This window comes from Excalfactoria chinensis, chromosome 5 (assembly GCF_039878825.1).
Source record: "Excalfactoria chinensis isolate bCotChi1 chromosome 5, bCotChi1.hap2, whole genome shotgun sequence".
Classification (NCBI taxonomy): domain Eukaryota; kingdom Metazoa; phylum Chordata; class Aves; order Galliformes; family Phasianidae; genus Excalfactoria; species Excalfactoria chinensis.
The window spans coordinates 53,351,955-53,367,681 of NC_092829.1; the positions used below are offsets into that span (position 1 = coordinate 53,351,955).

At 45.2% G+C, this 15,727-nt stretch overlaps 1 protein-coding gene across 10 annotated transcripts in view; it reads left to right on the plus strand.

Annotated features, from left to right (window-relative positions):
• Positions 1–695: 695 nt before the first annotated feature.
• KIAA1549L (KIAA1549 like) overlaps positions 696–15,727 on the plus strand; it is a 102,749-nt gene continuing 87,717 nt past the window's right edge. For 5 of the 10 annotated variants that reach the window (XR_011903640.1, XR_011903639.1, XM_072336917.1 and 2 more), the window contains exon 1: positions 697–1,245. Coding sequence is in view for 7 of the 10 variants with exons in the window: in XM_072336917.1 (XP_072193018.1) it covers positions 1,095–1,245 (151 nt within the window). In the remaining 3 variants the exon portion in view is untranslated. Of the gene's footprint in view, positions 1,246–2,341; positions 2,409–15,727 lie in introns of those variants that run through there. The other 5 variants (XM_072336923.1, XM_072336920.1, XM_072336924.1 and 2 more) reach the window with 3 other exon arrangements.

A 15,727-nucleotide genomic window follows, 5' to 3' on the forward strand; every position in this document is an offset into this window, starting at 1 on the left:
GTTTTTCCTGTCACTAAACTGCACAGGACAAGTCTATACTGGTGTTGCAATGGCATTCATTCGATGACAGTCTTTTCAGAGCCATTGAAGGTTGTCACATGCTGCAGAAGTGTAGTGGGACAAGCTGGCTGAGGACGATGCTTTGTTTTATCAATGAATTGGCTTTGGTTTGCAGCTGGAGAGATGGTCAGCCTGTGGGAAGCAACAGAGGAGCAGCTGTTCCCTATCACTCACTCACAAAGCAATACAGGCCTGACGATGATGGCAGATTTGCATTAATCAGTGCAGCTCAGACATAATTTCCACTTCTGTGATGAATTAAGGCAGCATTAGTCAAAGTACAGACGTGGTACTGCAGCGAGTCTGTGTTTCCCTATTGGCTGAAGGTCTCACACATGTTCTGTGTGGTTCAGAGCTGTGGGGATGCTGGAGGAACAGTGAGTGACACCTGTGCGGCCACCATGAGAGTCCTTGGTCAACGAGGGGAGATGGTCGCTGGCACAAGGGGTTTATCGACGGCGATTTTGTTAAGGCAAAAGCTAGAAAGGACGTGAAGGGAATGGGTTTTAGATGGGAGACGGCAGACGGGGAGAGCTGCGACCGCCAGGGGGCACTAAGGCGTCGGGCCGCCCAAAGGCGTGAGCCGCCCGCTTTACTATCAGCGGCGGAACTGCCATCTTTTCTTTGTGGCCATCATTAGCAGTCATCACGTGCAAACTGCGAGCAGAACGGCAGCACGAGCCGCACCGGCAGCGGTTGGGCACCGCGTTGGGAGAGCGGCCTCTCCTCGTGCCGGGCTCGCGAGCCGCAGCCCGTGACGCCTCGCGGCTGTTGGGGGTGTCCCGGCGGCACCGCCCCTCGCGTTGGGCAGCCGCCGTGCAGCACCGTGCGGCGCAGGGCGGGCGCTGGCGGCCGTTGGAGCGCCGTGTGGATGAAGCTCCCAGCCGCCCGCCCGCGGCCGGAGGGCTCGCGCCGTTGAGGAGCAGTGCATCCTGCGGCGTTGGCCGCCGGTACCATGCGGAGCTCCCCGCTCCTCCTCTCGGTGCAGCTCCTGCTTTAGAGCCTGGTGCGGCGGGGCCGAGCGAGGCGCGGGGATGCTGCGGCGGGCGGAGGGCGGCGGGGCTCACCCCGCGGGGCCCCGCTCCGCTCCCGGCTCCCCGCGCCGGGCCCCGGCCGCCGCGCTGCTGCCTCCGCTGCTGCTGGTCGCCGTCGTCGCACTCGTCCCCGGTGCTCGCGCGGAGCGAGGTAAGGAACCGAGACCGGGCGGGGGATGCCGGGCTGCGGCCGTTCCCGTGGGCTGAGGGGTGCGGGGGGGGGGGGGGGTTGTGGAGCGGTGTGTGTGTGTGAGAGAGAGACGGGGGGGGGAGGCATTCCGGCGCTGCCCGGAGCTCCCCACCGCGGTCCGTGGCTCCTCTGATCTCCGTGCAGGCAGCGGCTGTGTGCGCCCGCAGGTGCCGAGCGCGATGCTCGAGCTGTGGTGGAGCGTAGGAAGAGGCTGAATCCCACACGCGGCCGCGTTTAGGGAAAGAAATAACGTGGGGATGTGCGGCGGTGCCAGTTCTGTTGCCGGACCGAGAGGTTTCCTCGCTGCAGGCTGCACGCCGGCGGAGCCGTGCTTTCACTCCGTTCCTTGTTCTCAAAGACTGCGGGTTGATTTATTTCTGCAAGCCCAACTGCCCGGCGCTCGGAGGGCCGCTTCATCTTTTACTATGCTTGACAATTCGGTCTGCAGTTCGTACGAACTCTTTCTCCACTCCTGAATTACGAAATGTCCCCTGGCTCGGAGCAGTCCTCACGGCTGCGTTTTAAAGCCCGGCTCTCGCTGACAATGGAGCGCGATGCCTCCTCGCGCCTCCCCACCGGGGCCAACACGGGCTTCGTACTGTTGTTCTTTTGCCGTCCGCGTGCCCGTGTGTAACACACGCTGCTCACCCCTGTGTCGGTGTTCATCGGTGGGAGGCCCAAAGGTGTTTGAAAAGGTCGCTGTGGGCATCGCATAGCCCGCGGCTTGGGAAGAAAAGGTGGGGAGCTGCGCTGGCGCTGATCACAGCCCGCAGTGACAGCACATGTAACAAGCAGAGGGAGAAATCCCACCACCGTGGGGCTGTGGATGGTTAAACAGCTGCGCTGAGGTGCTTAATCCATTGCAGTGAACGGGTGTGGGAGCTGCAGCTGAGCTTGCATACAGTGCTGTGTTAGTCTTATCCAGAGCTTGTTGGTAATTGTTATTGTTGCGGTGCGTAAACTGGGATCCGATCAGCATGAAGAGCTCTGTCCTGCAGTGGGGCAGAGCGCATTGATGCCGACTCCTACTGAAAGTGGGGGCTTCATTCAAGCACACTAATTCTGTCTAAGGTTGGCTTCTGTATGTCTGTGTAGGCCAGGCTCTGTGTCATTCTGGATTTCTGGTAAGAAAACGTGCTTGTACTGATTTCTATGACTGTTACTGTGATGTAAATGGCCCCTGCAGGAGGTCTACTGGCACGAGGTCGGAGTGGTGTTAAATGATGCCTTAACCGATGTGAAAAGTATTTGTCCTACGGTGTTTTTAAGACAGCTTTCTCCATGGGGAGTATCCCTATGTACGGGAAAATGACTTGTGTGCAAAGCGTGGCATCACTGTGAATGAAGACAAAGTGGGGAACTCGGGGCATGTGGGGTGAAGCTTCACCTGCAGCCAGTGCTTCAGGTGGCTGCTTGCAGGTTGCACAGCTGTGGTAGCAATGCTTCCCTCAGCCTCCAACACAAGGGAAGAGATATCTCTGCCAGGAGCTCCTGGCAGGACGAGGTGTGGGGCTCTGGGGGTTGACTTCCCCATATTCGTGACTCTGAGCCAGACCTCGGTGCTTTTGCCATCCAATGTGGAGTGGCTGGATTTCCAGCTGTAGGTGAAAAGCGTGATTTTTAACTTCAGAAAGATTTCATGCTTCTTTACCTGAACACTTACAGCTCTTCCTTTACCTCCATGAATTATGTTTGTTTGTTTGGCCTCTACAGACGCTAAACTTGTTAGGGAAAGCTCTCTTTCTTCCCGTGTGTCTGCTGAACACCAGCACAGTGAGATCTCATCTTAATTAAAAGCAATTCCAAACCCAGTGACGTTGCCTCCAGCACAGCTCTCACAGCTGGAGCTTTGGCTGAACAACTTGGAGAGTGCTTCATGCCAAGTGCTAAATTCCACTTCCACCTCCTGCGGCCCATTAGGGTCTCGGTGGCTGGCAGTGACCTGAGCACACTGTCTGAACTACATCTAAGGAGCCAAGATTGGCACATATGCCATGTGTGCATCAGGTGCTGTGTTGCCATGGATAATATGGAGATCTACAGCATGAGTGGAAAGAATTTGGTCTCCAGGAGCACACAGAGGATGCTTTTTTGGTGTGTTTGGTGGGTACACGGGATATTGGTTGACCAGTCAGGAGTTACTTTGCTCCCACTACTTCTTTATTCTCCACGTTAGTTTATAACCACTAATATATGGATGTCTGATGGCCTCTGGTTTTCACTGTGCTGCTATCTGAAATCTCATGCTCCAGCTCGAGACCGGGTTGATGAACAAGGGGCAGGGGAGTGTGAGTAATTCTCTGTTTATGACATTTTCTTAGTCATGTGGGAACGCTTGTTTCTGCTGAAATAAATACTGATGATATTTGCATACGAATTTAGGCTTCAGCATCCAACCGTATCAACATTTCATTAAAAATAATGAGCATTTCAGTGTTTATTTACTGTTTTAACTCCCCTCTGCAGAGTCTGAGGAAGGAGCTATATTAATTGCTGAGCTAATCTGCACTTTATGTGTAATCTAAAGGGCAGTGATTCCAAAGGGATGTTGCCTTCCTACTGGCAAGGTGGGGTACCACTGGTAGGCTTTGGATACAGGTCCACCCAATGGAGATATTCAGTTATAAGAAAACTCTTCTGTACATCTCACACAAGTGGTTTGTTGCTAAACTGGTTACAGTAATTGTGGTACAGTTGGTCTTTGTGTCTGAGATTGCCTTTCCAATGCTGATCATTGGTCAGCTCTGGAAATGTCTCCTGTTTTCTCTGCATATCTGTATGTTTTCTTTACAGTGACCAAAAAGCCTAGAGTTTGTGATTCTGGCTGCTGTCTAGGAAAATCTGTGGACATGATACACATATGGATCATACATACTGTCTTCCCATGTGCTCACACAGCGGGATGGTGACAAAAAACGGTCCTGAAGGAAGCCAATACAGATGAAGATCCATCTGTAAATCAGTTCATTAGAAAGCAGCGGGGCTATTCTGCATCACTGCATCAGCATTGTGCTGTTTTCATTGCATCATCTTCTACGTGCACGTAAATAAAACGCCTTCAATTAGTTTGAGTTTGAGAAGTATGGATTTCGTATGTTCAAGCTTGTATATTCACCATCTCGAATAACACAGCCACAGTATATGAACTCAGAGATGCTAAGATACAGGTTTTCTAAGTGTGCGAGTCAGAGGAGGGCTGAAATGTTTAAGTGCATAGGAATTAAAAGGTCAGAAGAGCCATTCCTAAGAAATGGCAAATAAAGACTTTTGCAATAGTTTTCAGTGGTAGCTGTAAAACAATGACACAACTGAGGCTGATAAAATATGCTGGCAACCAGCGTAGAGATAGCAAGAAAAGAGCTGGGAAACTAAAGTTTATCCTTGGTAACAGATTGCTACCAAACAGCTGCTCTTTGTTTTGAAAGGTATAAAAATGGCTGAGATCATGTTATGTTGTTGGCCACCGAAGTTCTGAGAAGCTGATTGAAAAGACACCATTTCAGGCTTGCCTGGTTCCTTCTTTCTACAGCTTTTGATCTGATGAGCAGCTTAGGCTGATGAAGGTATTTGTGCTGCAAGACTGGATATTTATTTGGGTTGTGGCTGGTTAAGAAAGAGAATGCATTTTTGCAGTTCCCTATCACAGTTGTATCTTCAGTGTCTGGTCTTTATGCACTGAGTAGAGTTTTGATGGGGTGCTCTCATGGACAAGAATAGTGAGAGGTGGAGGTGGGCAGCTGTAACGAGGCACGTGGAACACAGGAAAAACTATTAGTAACAGATTTGTGGGTTATGAGGTCAGAAAGGAATCACTGACAGCTTTGGATTTGTTTCCTGCATGTGGCGGAACTTAAGATTTCCTATTTTTCGGTGACTGACAGCTCTGGGCAGCTTTAAGTACTCACACGCTGTGATCAAGCCATGCCTTTCGCTCTGAGTTCCCAAATGGCTCAGTCAAAGGCATATTTCCCATGTCATTCCTGTGAGCCCTTCTTGAAGTGTTGCTGTCTGATATCCCTCAGGAACTGCAGCCCCCAGAGCCGGACTGAGATTCCTTGTCCAGCTGGCGCCAGCATCAGTGCCAGGTATAACACAGTGAACCAGGGCTGCTCTTGTACAAGTGGCCCTTGATCTGATTATTCCTGTCTGCTTGCAAGACATTGTTTTTAGAGTAAGTCTACACTTCAGACTTTGGTATACAAGAGAAGCAAGGCTAACAGCCCCTGAAGCTGCAATGCTTTTCCTACTTGTGGAAGCAGCAGTTTGCTAAGTCACTGTCCCCCTTCTTAGACACTTATCCCATGAAACTGATCTGTATTGCCATAGATGTATCTGATACATGGCCATATCTGCCTGCCTGCTTCATTACTCATCTCTTTCCCAGTCTGTCACCTTTCATCAGAGAGAGTTTTTCCTTCCTCCAGGTTACAGATGAAAATGTTGAAGGCTGAGATCCCCATGGGAGTCCATTAGAAGTGCTGCTGCTCAGTTTAATCGTTCTAAATCTATTGCATATGTACCATATTCATTTTATATTTTATTAATAAAAATTGGAGGTATAAAGTCAAACGCCTTATTGAAATCTCAGGCTATTAGATCAAACTTGCAGTCTGATTTCAAGTGATTCATCATCCATAAAAATTTGTTCCTGGATATTAATTGTTCCATCCTTTCTTCTTCTTTTTTTTTTGTTCTTCGTTAATCAAATCCTTTCAAATTAATCAAATTTTCAAATTAATTCAGCCCATCAGCTAGCAGCAGTATCGATATATCCACTGGACGGTACTCATTTGCCCTGTTTAAATGTTACAGTATTACAGAACAAAGATCAATACTGGTCCTTGTTTGCTTTGTATCCTAACATGAAGCACCAGAACCAACCATCCTGCATGGAGAGCACGTGGGACTGAGCCTTGAGACCAATCTGTCAATCAAATTGCTGAAAGCTGTGCTTATGAATGAGTTTCAGTGATTAGATTAAAGGAGGAGGGCCTGGGGGTTGTGTAAACAGGTGAGGACTAACTGGGTTGAATGGTCTTGTTGGTTACAAGGCTGTCTAATATCTTTGTAGATATTTCAGACAGATAATGGGATAATGAACATAATGTTGTTCTTATGTTCAGAATAACGTAGCTTTTCTCTTAGAGCTATGCCGAAGGTTTAGCACAGCCAACCACCTTTCATTCCTGGGAGCTTGCAGTGTGTTCGTGGCAGAGAAGGTGAAGCTGAAGCACAGTGTGCCTGTAGCAAAGTCAGCATTGAGTCATCTGGGATTTGGAAAACTGGGCGCTTCTTGGAGGAGCGTAACTGGAAGCTGGAGATCTGCTGGTCAAGGCTGACACTACCATTTATGCTCATGAGGATGAGATCTCAGATCTCATGGCCGGTTTTTCCTTTTCGAATGACTTCTTTTGGCTCTCTTCTTATTGCAGTGTGGGGCTCAGTGTCCTCTGTAGGGAACCGTGTGGGATGTGTCGATACTTTCCTCTTTTTTGTCCCCTAAAAGACCCTGAGAGAGCTGCTGCAATTAATGAAACTCTGGATGCTCAAAGGGAAGTGCACATGATGCTTATCTGAAATTAGACTGTGGTCCTCCAGCACTGCAGATCCCTGGTCCTCATTAGATGGGCTGTCTGTGTTGTGTGTGTTTGGTTGAAAAGCCAATAGCTCATTTTAAAAATCAGTGATGAATTAAAAGTAAAAGATAATGGTAACAGGACCGAGATAATAATGTATAGAATATTCAAATTCTATCAGATACATTAACACATCCAACTTTTCAATATAATGCAGATAATTAAAATTACCCCAGAGAGATAATCTTACAGGAAGATAGTCTGGGAATGCAATTTGTTTTCAACAGCATTAACTGTAGGCTGCGTTAATGTAGTGCATTATGCAGAGCATGAGTAGGATACATTTCTGTAGCTATTGTTACCAGTGTCCAAACAAGGAAATCTCAAATTGGTTGGTAAGGTGCGTGCGGAGGAAAAGGATCTGGGGGCACTGGTCAACACTTGACTGAACACGAGCCAGCAGTGTGCCTGGGTGGACGAGAAGGCCAACAGCATTGTTGGCTCCTATCAGAAATAGTACAGGCTGCCCAGAGAGGTGTTGGGAGTCACAGCCCCTAGAGATGCTTAGTGAAAGGGCAGGTGTAGTACTTAGGGGCATGGTTTAATAGGCAATAATAGTGGTAGGGGGTGGTTGGACTTGGTGATCTTAAAGGTCTTTTCTAACCTCAATGATTCTATGATCTCCAGAGTGTGAGCTCTGTTCTGCCAGCTGCATCTAAAGCCTGGGCTGTTGCTCCTGTGGAATTCCCATTGAGTTGATAGATACAGCTGGGAGAGGTATCTTCAGAAGCGGGACAAGTGTTAATTGCTTGAACTGCGTTCACAGCCAAGGAGATGAGTTGAATTGCTGTGCAGGGTACGGGATGACACTGATGCTCTCCTGAAGCGTGTGCTTACACAAATTTAGGTGCACAACAAATTGTACTGTTTTCCAGTGTACGTCAAAAATACCTTGGAGAGGCATGTTTGAGCTTGCTGGTTAAGCTGGCCTTGCTGGAAAATACAGCATTATTTAAGGGAAGAGGTGATGAAGTTGCTTAATGTTTGAATGTGCTTTGATTACTTGAACGCAGATCTCCCCACGCACAGGGATTTGCTCTTGGTGAGAAAACCAGGAAGGTCCACCAGCTTTTGGGAGGAACAGCAAACTGTTTGCTGACTTCAGCAAGCAATCCGTCTGTATTTTGTAAATGCTCTATCAGTATTTTGCAACTAAATTAGCATAAGCAAAACTTGCAAGGTAAGAAGTTACTGCGCATTTTGCTACCAAAGTTTAATATAATGGAAGTGCCATCAAAGCTGAGTTTATTGAAATAATACGTTTAGTGAAATATCCCACCCTTTTATTTATTTATTGTGAAATAGTTATCATGTGATAATTCTCTCCCTGTAAGTCCAGAGGAGAGAGAAGGCACTCACTTATCTGACTGTGATTTATGGCTCTACCTGTGGTTGCTTTTTCTTACCAACCTTACAGATTCTGTGATGATGTATGAGTCGTCTTGGCTACCATTAGTCATCTTGGCTCAGGCTAAATGGTGTTTTAAAGCTCACCAAGGCACATACATTGTGTGAGAATGCAGAGAACTGAGAGGTCAGCCAAAGCCTTGATCTGTTGGTATAAGCCTTCTACCTGTCACTAAAGGATGCCAATGCCTCATTGTGCCTCAGGTTGGATATTAGGAGGAATTTCTTCTCAGAAGGAGTGGTGAGACACTGGGACAGGCTGCCCAGGAATGTAGTACTGTTCCTGGTAGTGTTAAGCACCGTGGAGTTATGGCACTGGGAAAAATGGTTAGTGTGCATGGTGGGGATGGGTTAGGGTTGAACTTGATCTTGGAGATCTTTTCCAAGTTTAATGATTCTGTAGTTCTTAGTTTAATGTTGATGTAAAACAAATCTTTTTATCTTTGTTTTGTATTAACTTTGGTCAGCTTAGTTACTGAGTGAAGTCAGTGAGGCTGGGAGCTTCCCACCAGCCTCATTGCTGAGAGCAAGCACCCCTGCAAGACCCAGAATGACTGGATCCTTTCTTGGCACGGAGAGTCCTTGTTTTGGCTTTGTGTTTTATGGTTACTCAGTCAGAGGCATGCTACACGTTTCAAAGCTTTCCAAATTGAGATGTTTACCTAACTGCTTTTAGTATTTGTTGTTTCCTTATTTTTTTTTTTCAGGCCAGCTCAGTCATACACTTTCCTGAGCGTTTAATTCGATTTCTGCATTAATTCTGTATCAGGGAGTAATGAGAATAGGCAAAGAAAGGATAAGCAGGGCTGAAGTTATAAAACAGAACTGCCACGTGAATTTATTGCCTGTGGTTCTTTGGGACCCAGTCATCTGCTACAACTTCTTTTAATAGCACATTCTGGCTTTAATGCGATCAAAACAAACGTAGCGTTTTGTTCCCCAGTTACTGTGGGATCCTGCTGCCTTGTGGTTGGCACAGATCTCACTTGAAGTCAGCAGGAGAGCTGAGCCCAAAGCACGGCACGCACAGGTCACCGGAGATGTATGGCAGAGCCTGCCTGCCCTGTTTCCCTGGGCTCTTCCCATTTGAAACAGCGATCCTATCGGCACATGGTTTTGTTTATATGAGCACTTATTTGCATGCACTCATCCTCCTCTCTCTTGTGTGTGTTGTCCTGCTGAGTCCTTATGTGCGGATCTAGCTCTTGTGTTTATCACTGTGGCAGCAGTTTAAACTGTTCAGCTGTCTACCACTATGCTATTGATGTTCAGTTAAAAAGTGGGGGGGGGGGGAAAGCCACAAACCACCTAAAAACCCCACAGTGCACATGTTTAGAGAAAACACAACTTCTGTCTTACAAGATATCTCATGGAGCTGTCAAATGCTCAACGTCATTCTAAAACTAGCAACTCGGGCTCATTATTACGTATAGCTCTGAAGGTAATTTGATGACATTAATGGAAGAAAGCAACTGTTTGTAGTATCTGCCACAGCACTGTGACATACTCTTACAAACAGTTGTTTTCTTCCATTAATGTCATCAAATTCCCTTCAGTGCATGTCGCAGCGCTGTGGCAGGTATTTGAAGGATATACCCAGTGTAGCGAGTTCATATCCAAATGGAAAATCTTATGTAGTGTAGCGGTACTCATTACAGCTACTGCATCTTAAATGAGCTCATTTCTAAATACAGCCTGGAAATCTCTTACTGACTTTTTGCAGTGTTGATTTTTCTCATTTTCAGTGCAGTTGCTGTGTTATTAGCATCGTTTATGATACGAGCTGTTTACACTGAAGCCTCTAAGCGCACCTCGGTAGCGTTACTATTTTTAATGTTTTCTTGCATTATGGGATCTGACTCTGAAACATGCCTGGCAATCTCTGGTTTAAAAGCCTGGTTCCTGTGCTTGCCTCCTCATCTCTGGAGCTGTTGGGCCGCTCATTTTCCATGATAGCACCAGGCTGGTACTGGTGGCAACGTTGAGCTGCAGTGCCAACGCGCCATGTGCCCATAGCAGAGGGTTCCTGTGTTAGGAGCAGGATCAAGTTATTTTATCGCATCTGGGCTTCCTACCAAACATGCTACGTTTTTGCTGCTGCAAATGAAATAAGCGTGCTGTTATGGTGTTTAATTCATTTGCTGTTAATTTATTGAAAACTGTTAAAGAAGATGGAAGGAGATTAGAACGTTGCTGAACAAGGCAGGAGAAGCGTGTGTACTCCTGCTTTATTGGATTGCTGGCAGCAGCACTGCACTTTTCTGTCAGTGCTTTGACAGTACATCATGGTTTACTGTTGTCTTTGCATATTTAGCAGAACTCTCTGTCACAGAAATAAAATAGGTGAAGTATTATTAAGCTATTTATGTTGATAATTAAGTATTGAGGTGACCAGACTTTAAGTTGCAAACATAATCAGTACAATTTACAGCTCACAGTAAAGTGCACTAATTATAGCCAAAGTATGGAATTTTTATTAGTTCCATGGGAAACCCTTTTTCTTCTCATTTCATAGAATTATCAGGCAGCATTTCAAATTATGAAGTCATTTTCACTAGGTATATCTTAGACTTCAATTTCTTGTCTCCTAGAAAACTATTATATGTAGTGTGAAATTAGTATTTGATTTCACATGCTATATGTGGGACTAAATAAGATTGTTCAACAGTGAGTAGTTTAACATAGTCTTATGTTGTTTGAAAGTCGTTTGTTATGTGTTTCCCTTGTGAAGTTTATAGTGCCCTGACCAGTAGGGTAATACACTGTAAACTGTTGTGTTTGTGCATTACAAATGTACTAATGTTTTTTTTTTTCCTGCTATGATTCACCCACCCCTTTGTGGTCATATATTTGGACAGAACAAATGTCATATTTGGACAGGACAAATGGGCTGGCAGTCTGTAGCTTGGACAGCTACACTCATTGCTGAGTAAAAAAAAACTGGCTGGGGGGCTGGGCCCAGGGAGTGGTGGTTGAATGGAGTTAAATCCAGCTGGCAACCTGTCTTGAGTGGTTCTCTCCAGGGTTCAATATTGGAGTCTGTCCTGTTTAATATTATCATTAATGATTTCGATGAGGGAATTGAACGCACCTTCGTTAAGTTTTCAGATGACACCATGCTGGGGGTTGTGTTGATATCCCTGAGGGTTGGAAGGCTGAGAGAACTGGGATTGTTTAGTCTGGATGTGATGATGTATTGAAACACATTGACCGGGGAGATGGTGGAGTCACCAGTTCCTGGAGGTTTTTAATGAAAGGACAGATGTAGTAGTTAGGAGCATGGTTTAGTAGGCAGTAATGGTGGTAGATGGACAGTTGGACTAGATGATCTTAGAGGTCTTTTCCAACCTTATAATAATTCTATGATTCATTGCCTTAATGCAAAAGTTTGAGACTTGAGAACCTCTTGGTGGGGGAATTTGGTGTTGCTGTTGTTTTATTGCTTTAAAACTGGAGTAATTGCACTGAAATAACACCAAGGCTGCAAAAAGGGTGTGGAAGTCTGGAAAGAGGTGGGCTAAGCTTGCCTTTTAACCTTGGTCCTGTCTGCAATGCTGTAACGTATACATTGAACAATAATCTTCCCTTTCATAGTCTCTTTTTAAAATTTATTTTTTAAGCTAATGAAGGCTTTTATTTGTTTTGATAAGTCTGGATCAAGAACCAGGAATGCAGAAGGGATATGAAATGAAGGAACCTGTTATCTGAGACGCTGCTGCCTCAGTTCTTGCAGAATCTGGAAGGTGTTTTCTGCTGTGGGCAATGGATTGCAGAGAGGGAAAGGTCTCTTGGGACAAGACAGCTGAGACAGGCTTTGTGCTTCTGAATGTAAAGGGCGGACAGGAGAACTCCTTCATGATGCTAATGCAAATAGTTTAAACCAAATGTGGGGATTCTTCTCTTCTGAGCGTCTAGTTGGAGAAATCTAGTGTCTCATTTTCATATCTATTAAGAGTTTTGCCAACAGTGCTGAATTCTTACAGATCTTGGGTGAGTGAGTGGGGTTTTTGGTTTTCATTTTTTTTTCCCAGAGATTTGTAATGAGTAGATTTGGCTGCATACGTAGAGGGATAGTAGAAGACATTTTGACAGCAAGACAGCTCCATTTCTGTATTTCACACCCCTACTCCAAAGCAGCTGCATGCTTATATTTTTCAAAGAAAGAGCTACAGTAATTACTGAGAGAAGAAAAAGGAAAATTTCCTTCCTAATCTCTTTTTCTTTAAAAAAGAAATAAGAAACAGAGTTGTATTGAAATGTCGCATCTCAGTATCTCCAAATTTGGTTTATAGGAATGATCTATTTATAAAAACTTCTCTTCAATATTCCAGTTCAGCAGCCATACAAGGAAGTGAAAATAGGGCATTGTGTAAAGAACTGAGTAACCTCAGCTCCAGGAGTCACCACGAGCAATGCCCGTGTTATGTCATCTCCTTAACATTGGCTGTGTATCTACAGCAAAGCTGCAGAAAAGATCTTACTCTTCAGTTGATTATGAATCATAATGCTTTATAAGAAGGGCTCTGGATCATTTGCTTCTTTTTAGAGGGGACTGTAAGTTGCCAAGGAGGATAACTGTCAGGATGCGATGTGGCAAAAAGATTTAAATATTGAAATGCTAATAAACATTTACAGCTTTTTCCCCAGAGCTCTTTTGCATTGTTAAAATGAACAACCCTAATTACAGAGTATTTATTGAGGCTGTGACAACTTGGCCACTGGTGCAGTAAGCAGAGGGGCAGGAGCACTGTCCTTCCCTGCTTGGAAATGCATTGCCTCTCATTTCTGTAGCACAAGTGACTCTGAGCGGGACACCATCAAAGAAGCTGTGATTTTGGTTGCTCCAACCAGTCAAGCTTCCTGATGCCTCAGAAGCTCATCAGCCATTTTTGAAAGTCTATTAGTGCACAACAAAAAATAAGTACTTTATGCCTATTTTAGAGAACGTCTGCTTCATAGCGAACAGTTCTGCAGTGACAATTTGCTACGCTCAGGTTGGGATTTTGTTCATTGTTGTTTATTATTGAAACCAAAATCTGAATATTTCCTGCACCATTTGCAGCAGTAACACTAATGCTGATCAAGGAGTCTGTTCCAGTGCAGAATATGCTGTGGAGAAGCGTGCAATTTGCAGACATTATGAGGTACCTACTCCAGTTAATTTCAAGGTTTAGAGTGAGTGTTAAAATGAACCTGGATTCTTGACCTGGATTTCTGGGATAGCAAACCCCAGGAGAATACCCCCATAACATTTTAGAAGGATGGAGAAATTAGACTTAGTTTAAAAACCCCTACAGCTCTGCAGAACTCTGTGCATATTCCTACAGGGTCATTCAAAGGTTCTGTAGAGAGCAGATCTGTAGAGTGGCTCTCATCATGATTCCTACATGTACAATGGCACAGTTGATATTTGTGCATGATTTTGGAGTCCTTTACCATATATCTTTCAAGACTCATTGAAAGCCCCTAATCCAAAAAATGAGCAGAAATGGCATCACGCATTTGCCTGGAAGAAAGCAGTAGTGAAGAAACAGCTTCACAAAGGAAGACCATAGGTAGCAGGACAGAGGTGGAAGAAGTAGTTACATTAAGAAGCAGAAGCTTTTGTCTAAGGTGGCGTCTTCTGCAGAAGAAGCCAGCAAGAAGGAATGGAATGGAAGATTGTTCAGAAACATATAGAGCTCAGGAAGATATCTGGAAAGCAGAAAGTTTTCCACAAACTGAGCTTGGCTGTGGGAATTAGGCTTTATACATGTGGCCAAATCATGTGGATGTTTTTTTTTCTTAACAGCACTATAAACTGCAATTTGTGTACAGATGTCTCTGTTGTACTCGTGAGAAATCAGGGTCCCCTTGCAGAGAGAAAGACCAAAGCACTAAATTGTTTCATTAAACTCTATAGACATCCTAATTAAGCAGGTCAACTCATTTCAAACTTCAATTTATAACAACACACCTAAAGGGCTTTGCAGAGTTGGGGGTCACCTGCGTAATGTGATGGTGGAGCGTATGAAACATACAATCACAGAATCAATTGAAAGACCCCCTCCTTAGCACTTTGTGAAATGATTAGCAGTATTATTTTTAACATCTGTTAACGGTGTGCTTCATTCCCAGAAGGCAACGCTCCAGTCCTAAGTCAGAGAAGAGAAATTAAGAGTCTGCAGTGTGGTGATGATCTTTGTGGTTTTGAAATCCTCAGATGAGGAGGCTGCATATAAATCAGTGTGATAAGGCCAGTCCCACAGCTGACCTGGCAGCCCACTGTGTTGTTCTTGCACTGCCTGTGCCTGCAAATTACCTTGGATGTGCAGCTGCTAGAAAATGTGTTTGTGCTAACCAGAGTGATGATCTCGATTAAACTGTGTGGGTCAGGGTTCTCTCTGCTTCTGCAGTCTGAAAGAATGCTTTGAGACTGAACTCCACCCGAGTCTGCAGTGTTGGTGAGATAGACAGGGCACAGCCACAGGCAATGGGACCATGTCTCTTTGATATTGAGGATCCTAGAACTAAACGCAGGACACAAAGAAAGCCGGAAGAAAGATAGTTTTGTATGGAACAACTCCAAAAATAATGAATGGGTCCATTCAAATTCATCCCTTCAGCACCGGTCCGTCCTAGTGGTTTAAATCAAGTTACTTTACATCCTATGCCAGTACTTGGAGGCACAGTTGGTCTTGCAGCTTCAGTCTCCCCGTTCGTATAGATGTCAGAATTACTCCACAGTATCTTAGCTCTGCTCCACTGAAGGGCAATGGCCCACTTGGTCAAAATCTGTTCTTTACTACTTGACCTGATTGAAGCCCTACATTGTTACTGGCATTTTTCCTAGCTTACCTCTCTCTTTCTCTTCTGCTGTTGCCCTTAGGATGTCAGGTGGTACCAATGGTTTTGCACACGGCAGGTCCCTGCTCCAAGGGCACTGAACTGATCTCCTGCTGGTTTCTTCCAGTTTTGACTTTCCTCAGCAGGCAGGAGCTCTTTGACAAGATGAAAATGTGCCAGTTGTAAGGCTTACAAGTTCATATGCAAGAACAAAATTATGTGAATAGCACATTTGAAGATCCCATTACACAGCAGAGAAAATGTGAGGTGTTGCTGACCATCCATATAACAGTTCTGGCTTCTTGAAGATGGAGCAAGAATTTCCCCAGCTGGACTTACTTTGAAAGGACAACAAAACAACGTGGACTCCATTAGTACTCGAGATTCATCAAGAATTTTCACTTTGCATTTGAAAAGCTTTGATTTCCCATTTGAAACAAAATACGGCTATCTGTTAGTGGCAGATGATGGTATTAGCACTGGACAGAACTGAGTGTGCTGCAGTCAGGCACAGTGCAAAAATCTTGACATAGTCACTTTCTATCTCTTGCAAACACATGCCTTCGCTGCTGTAA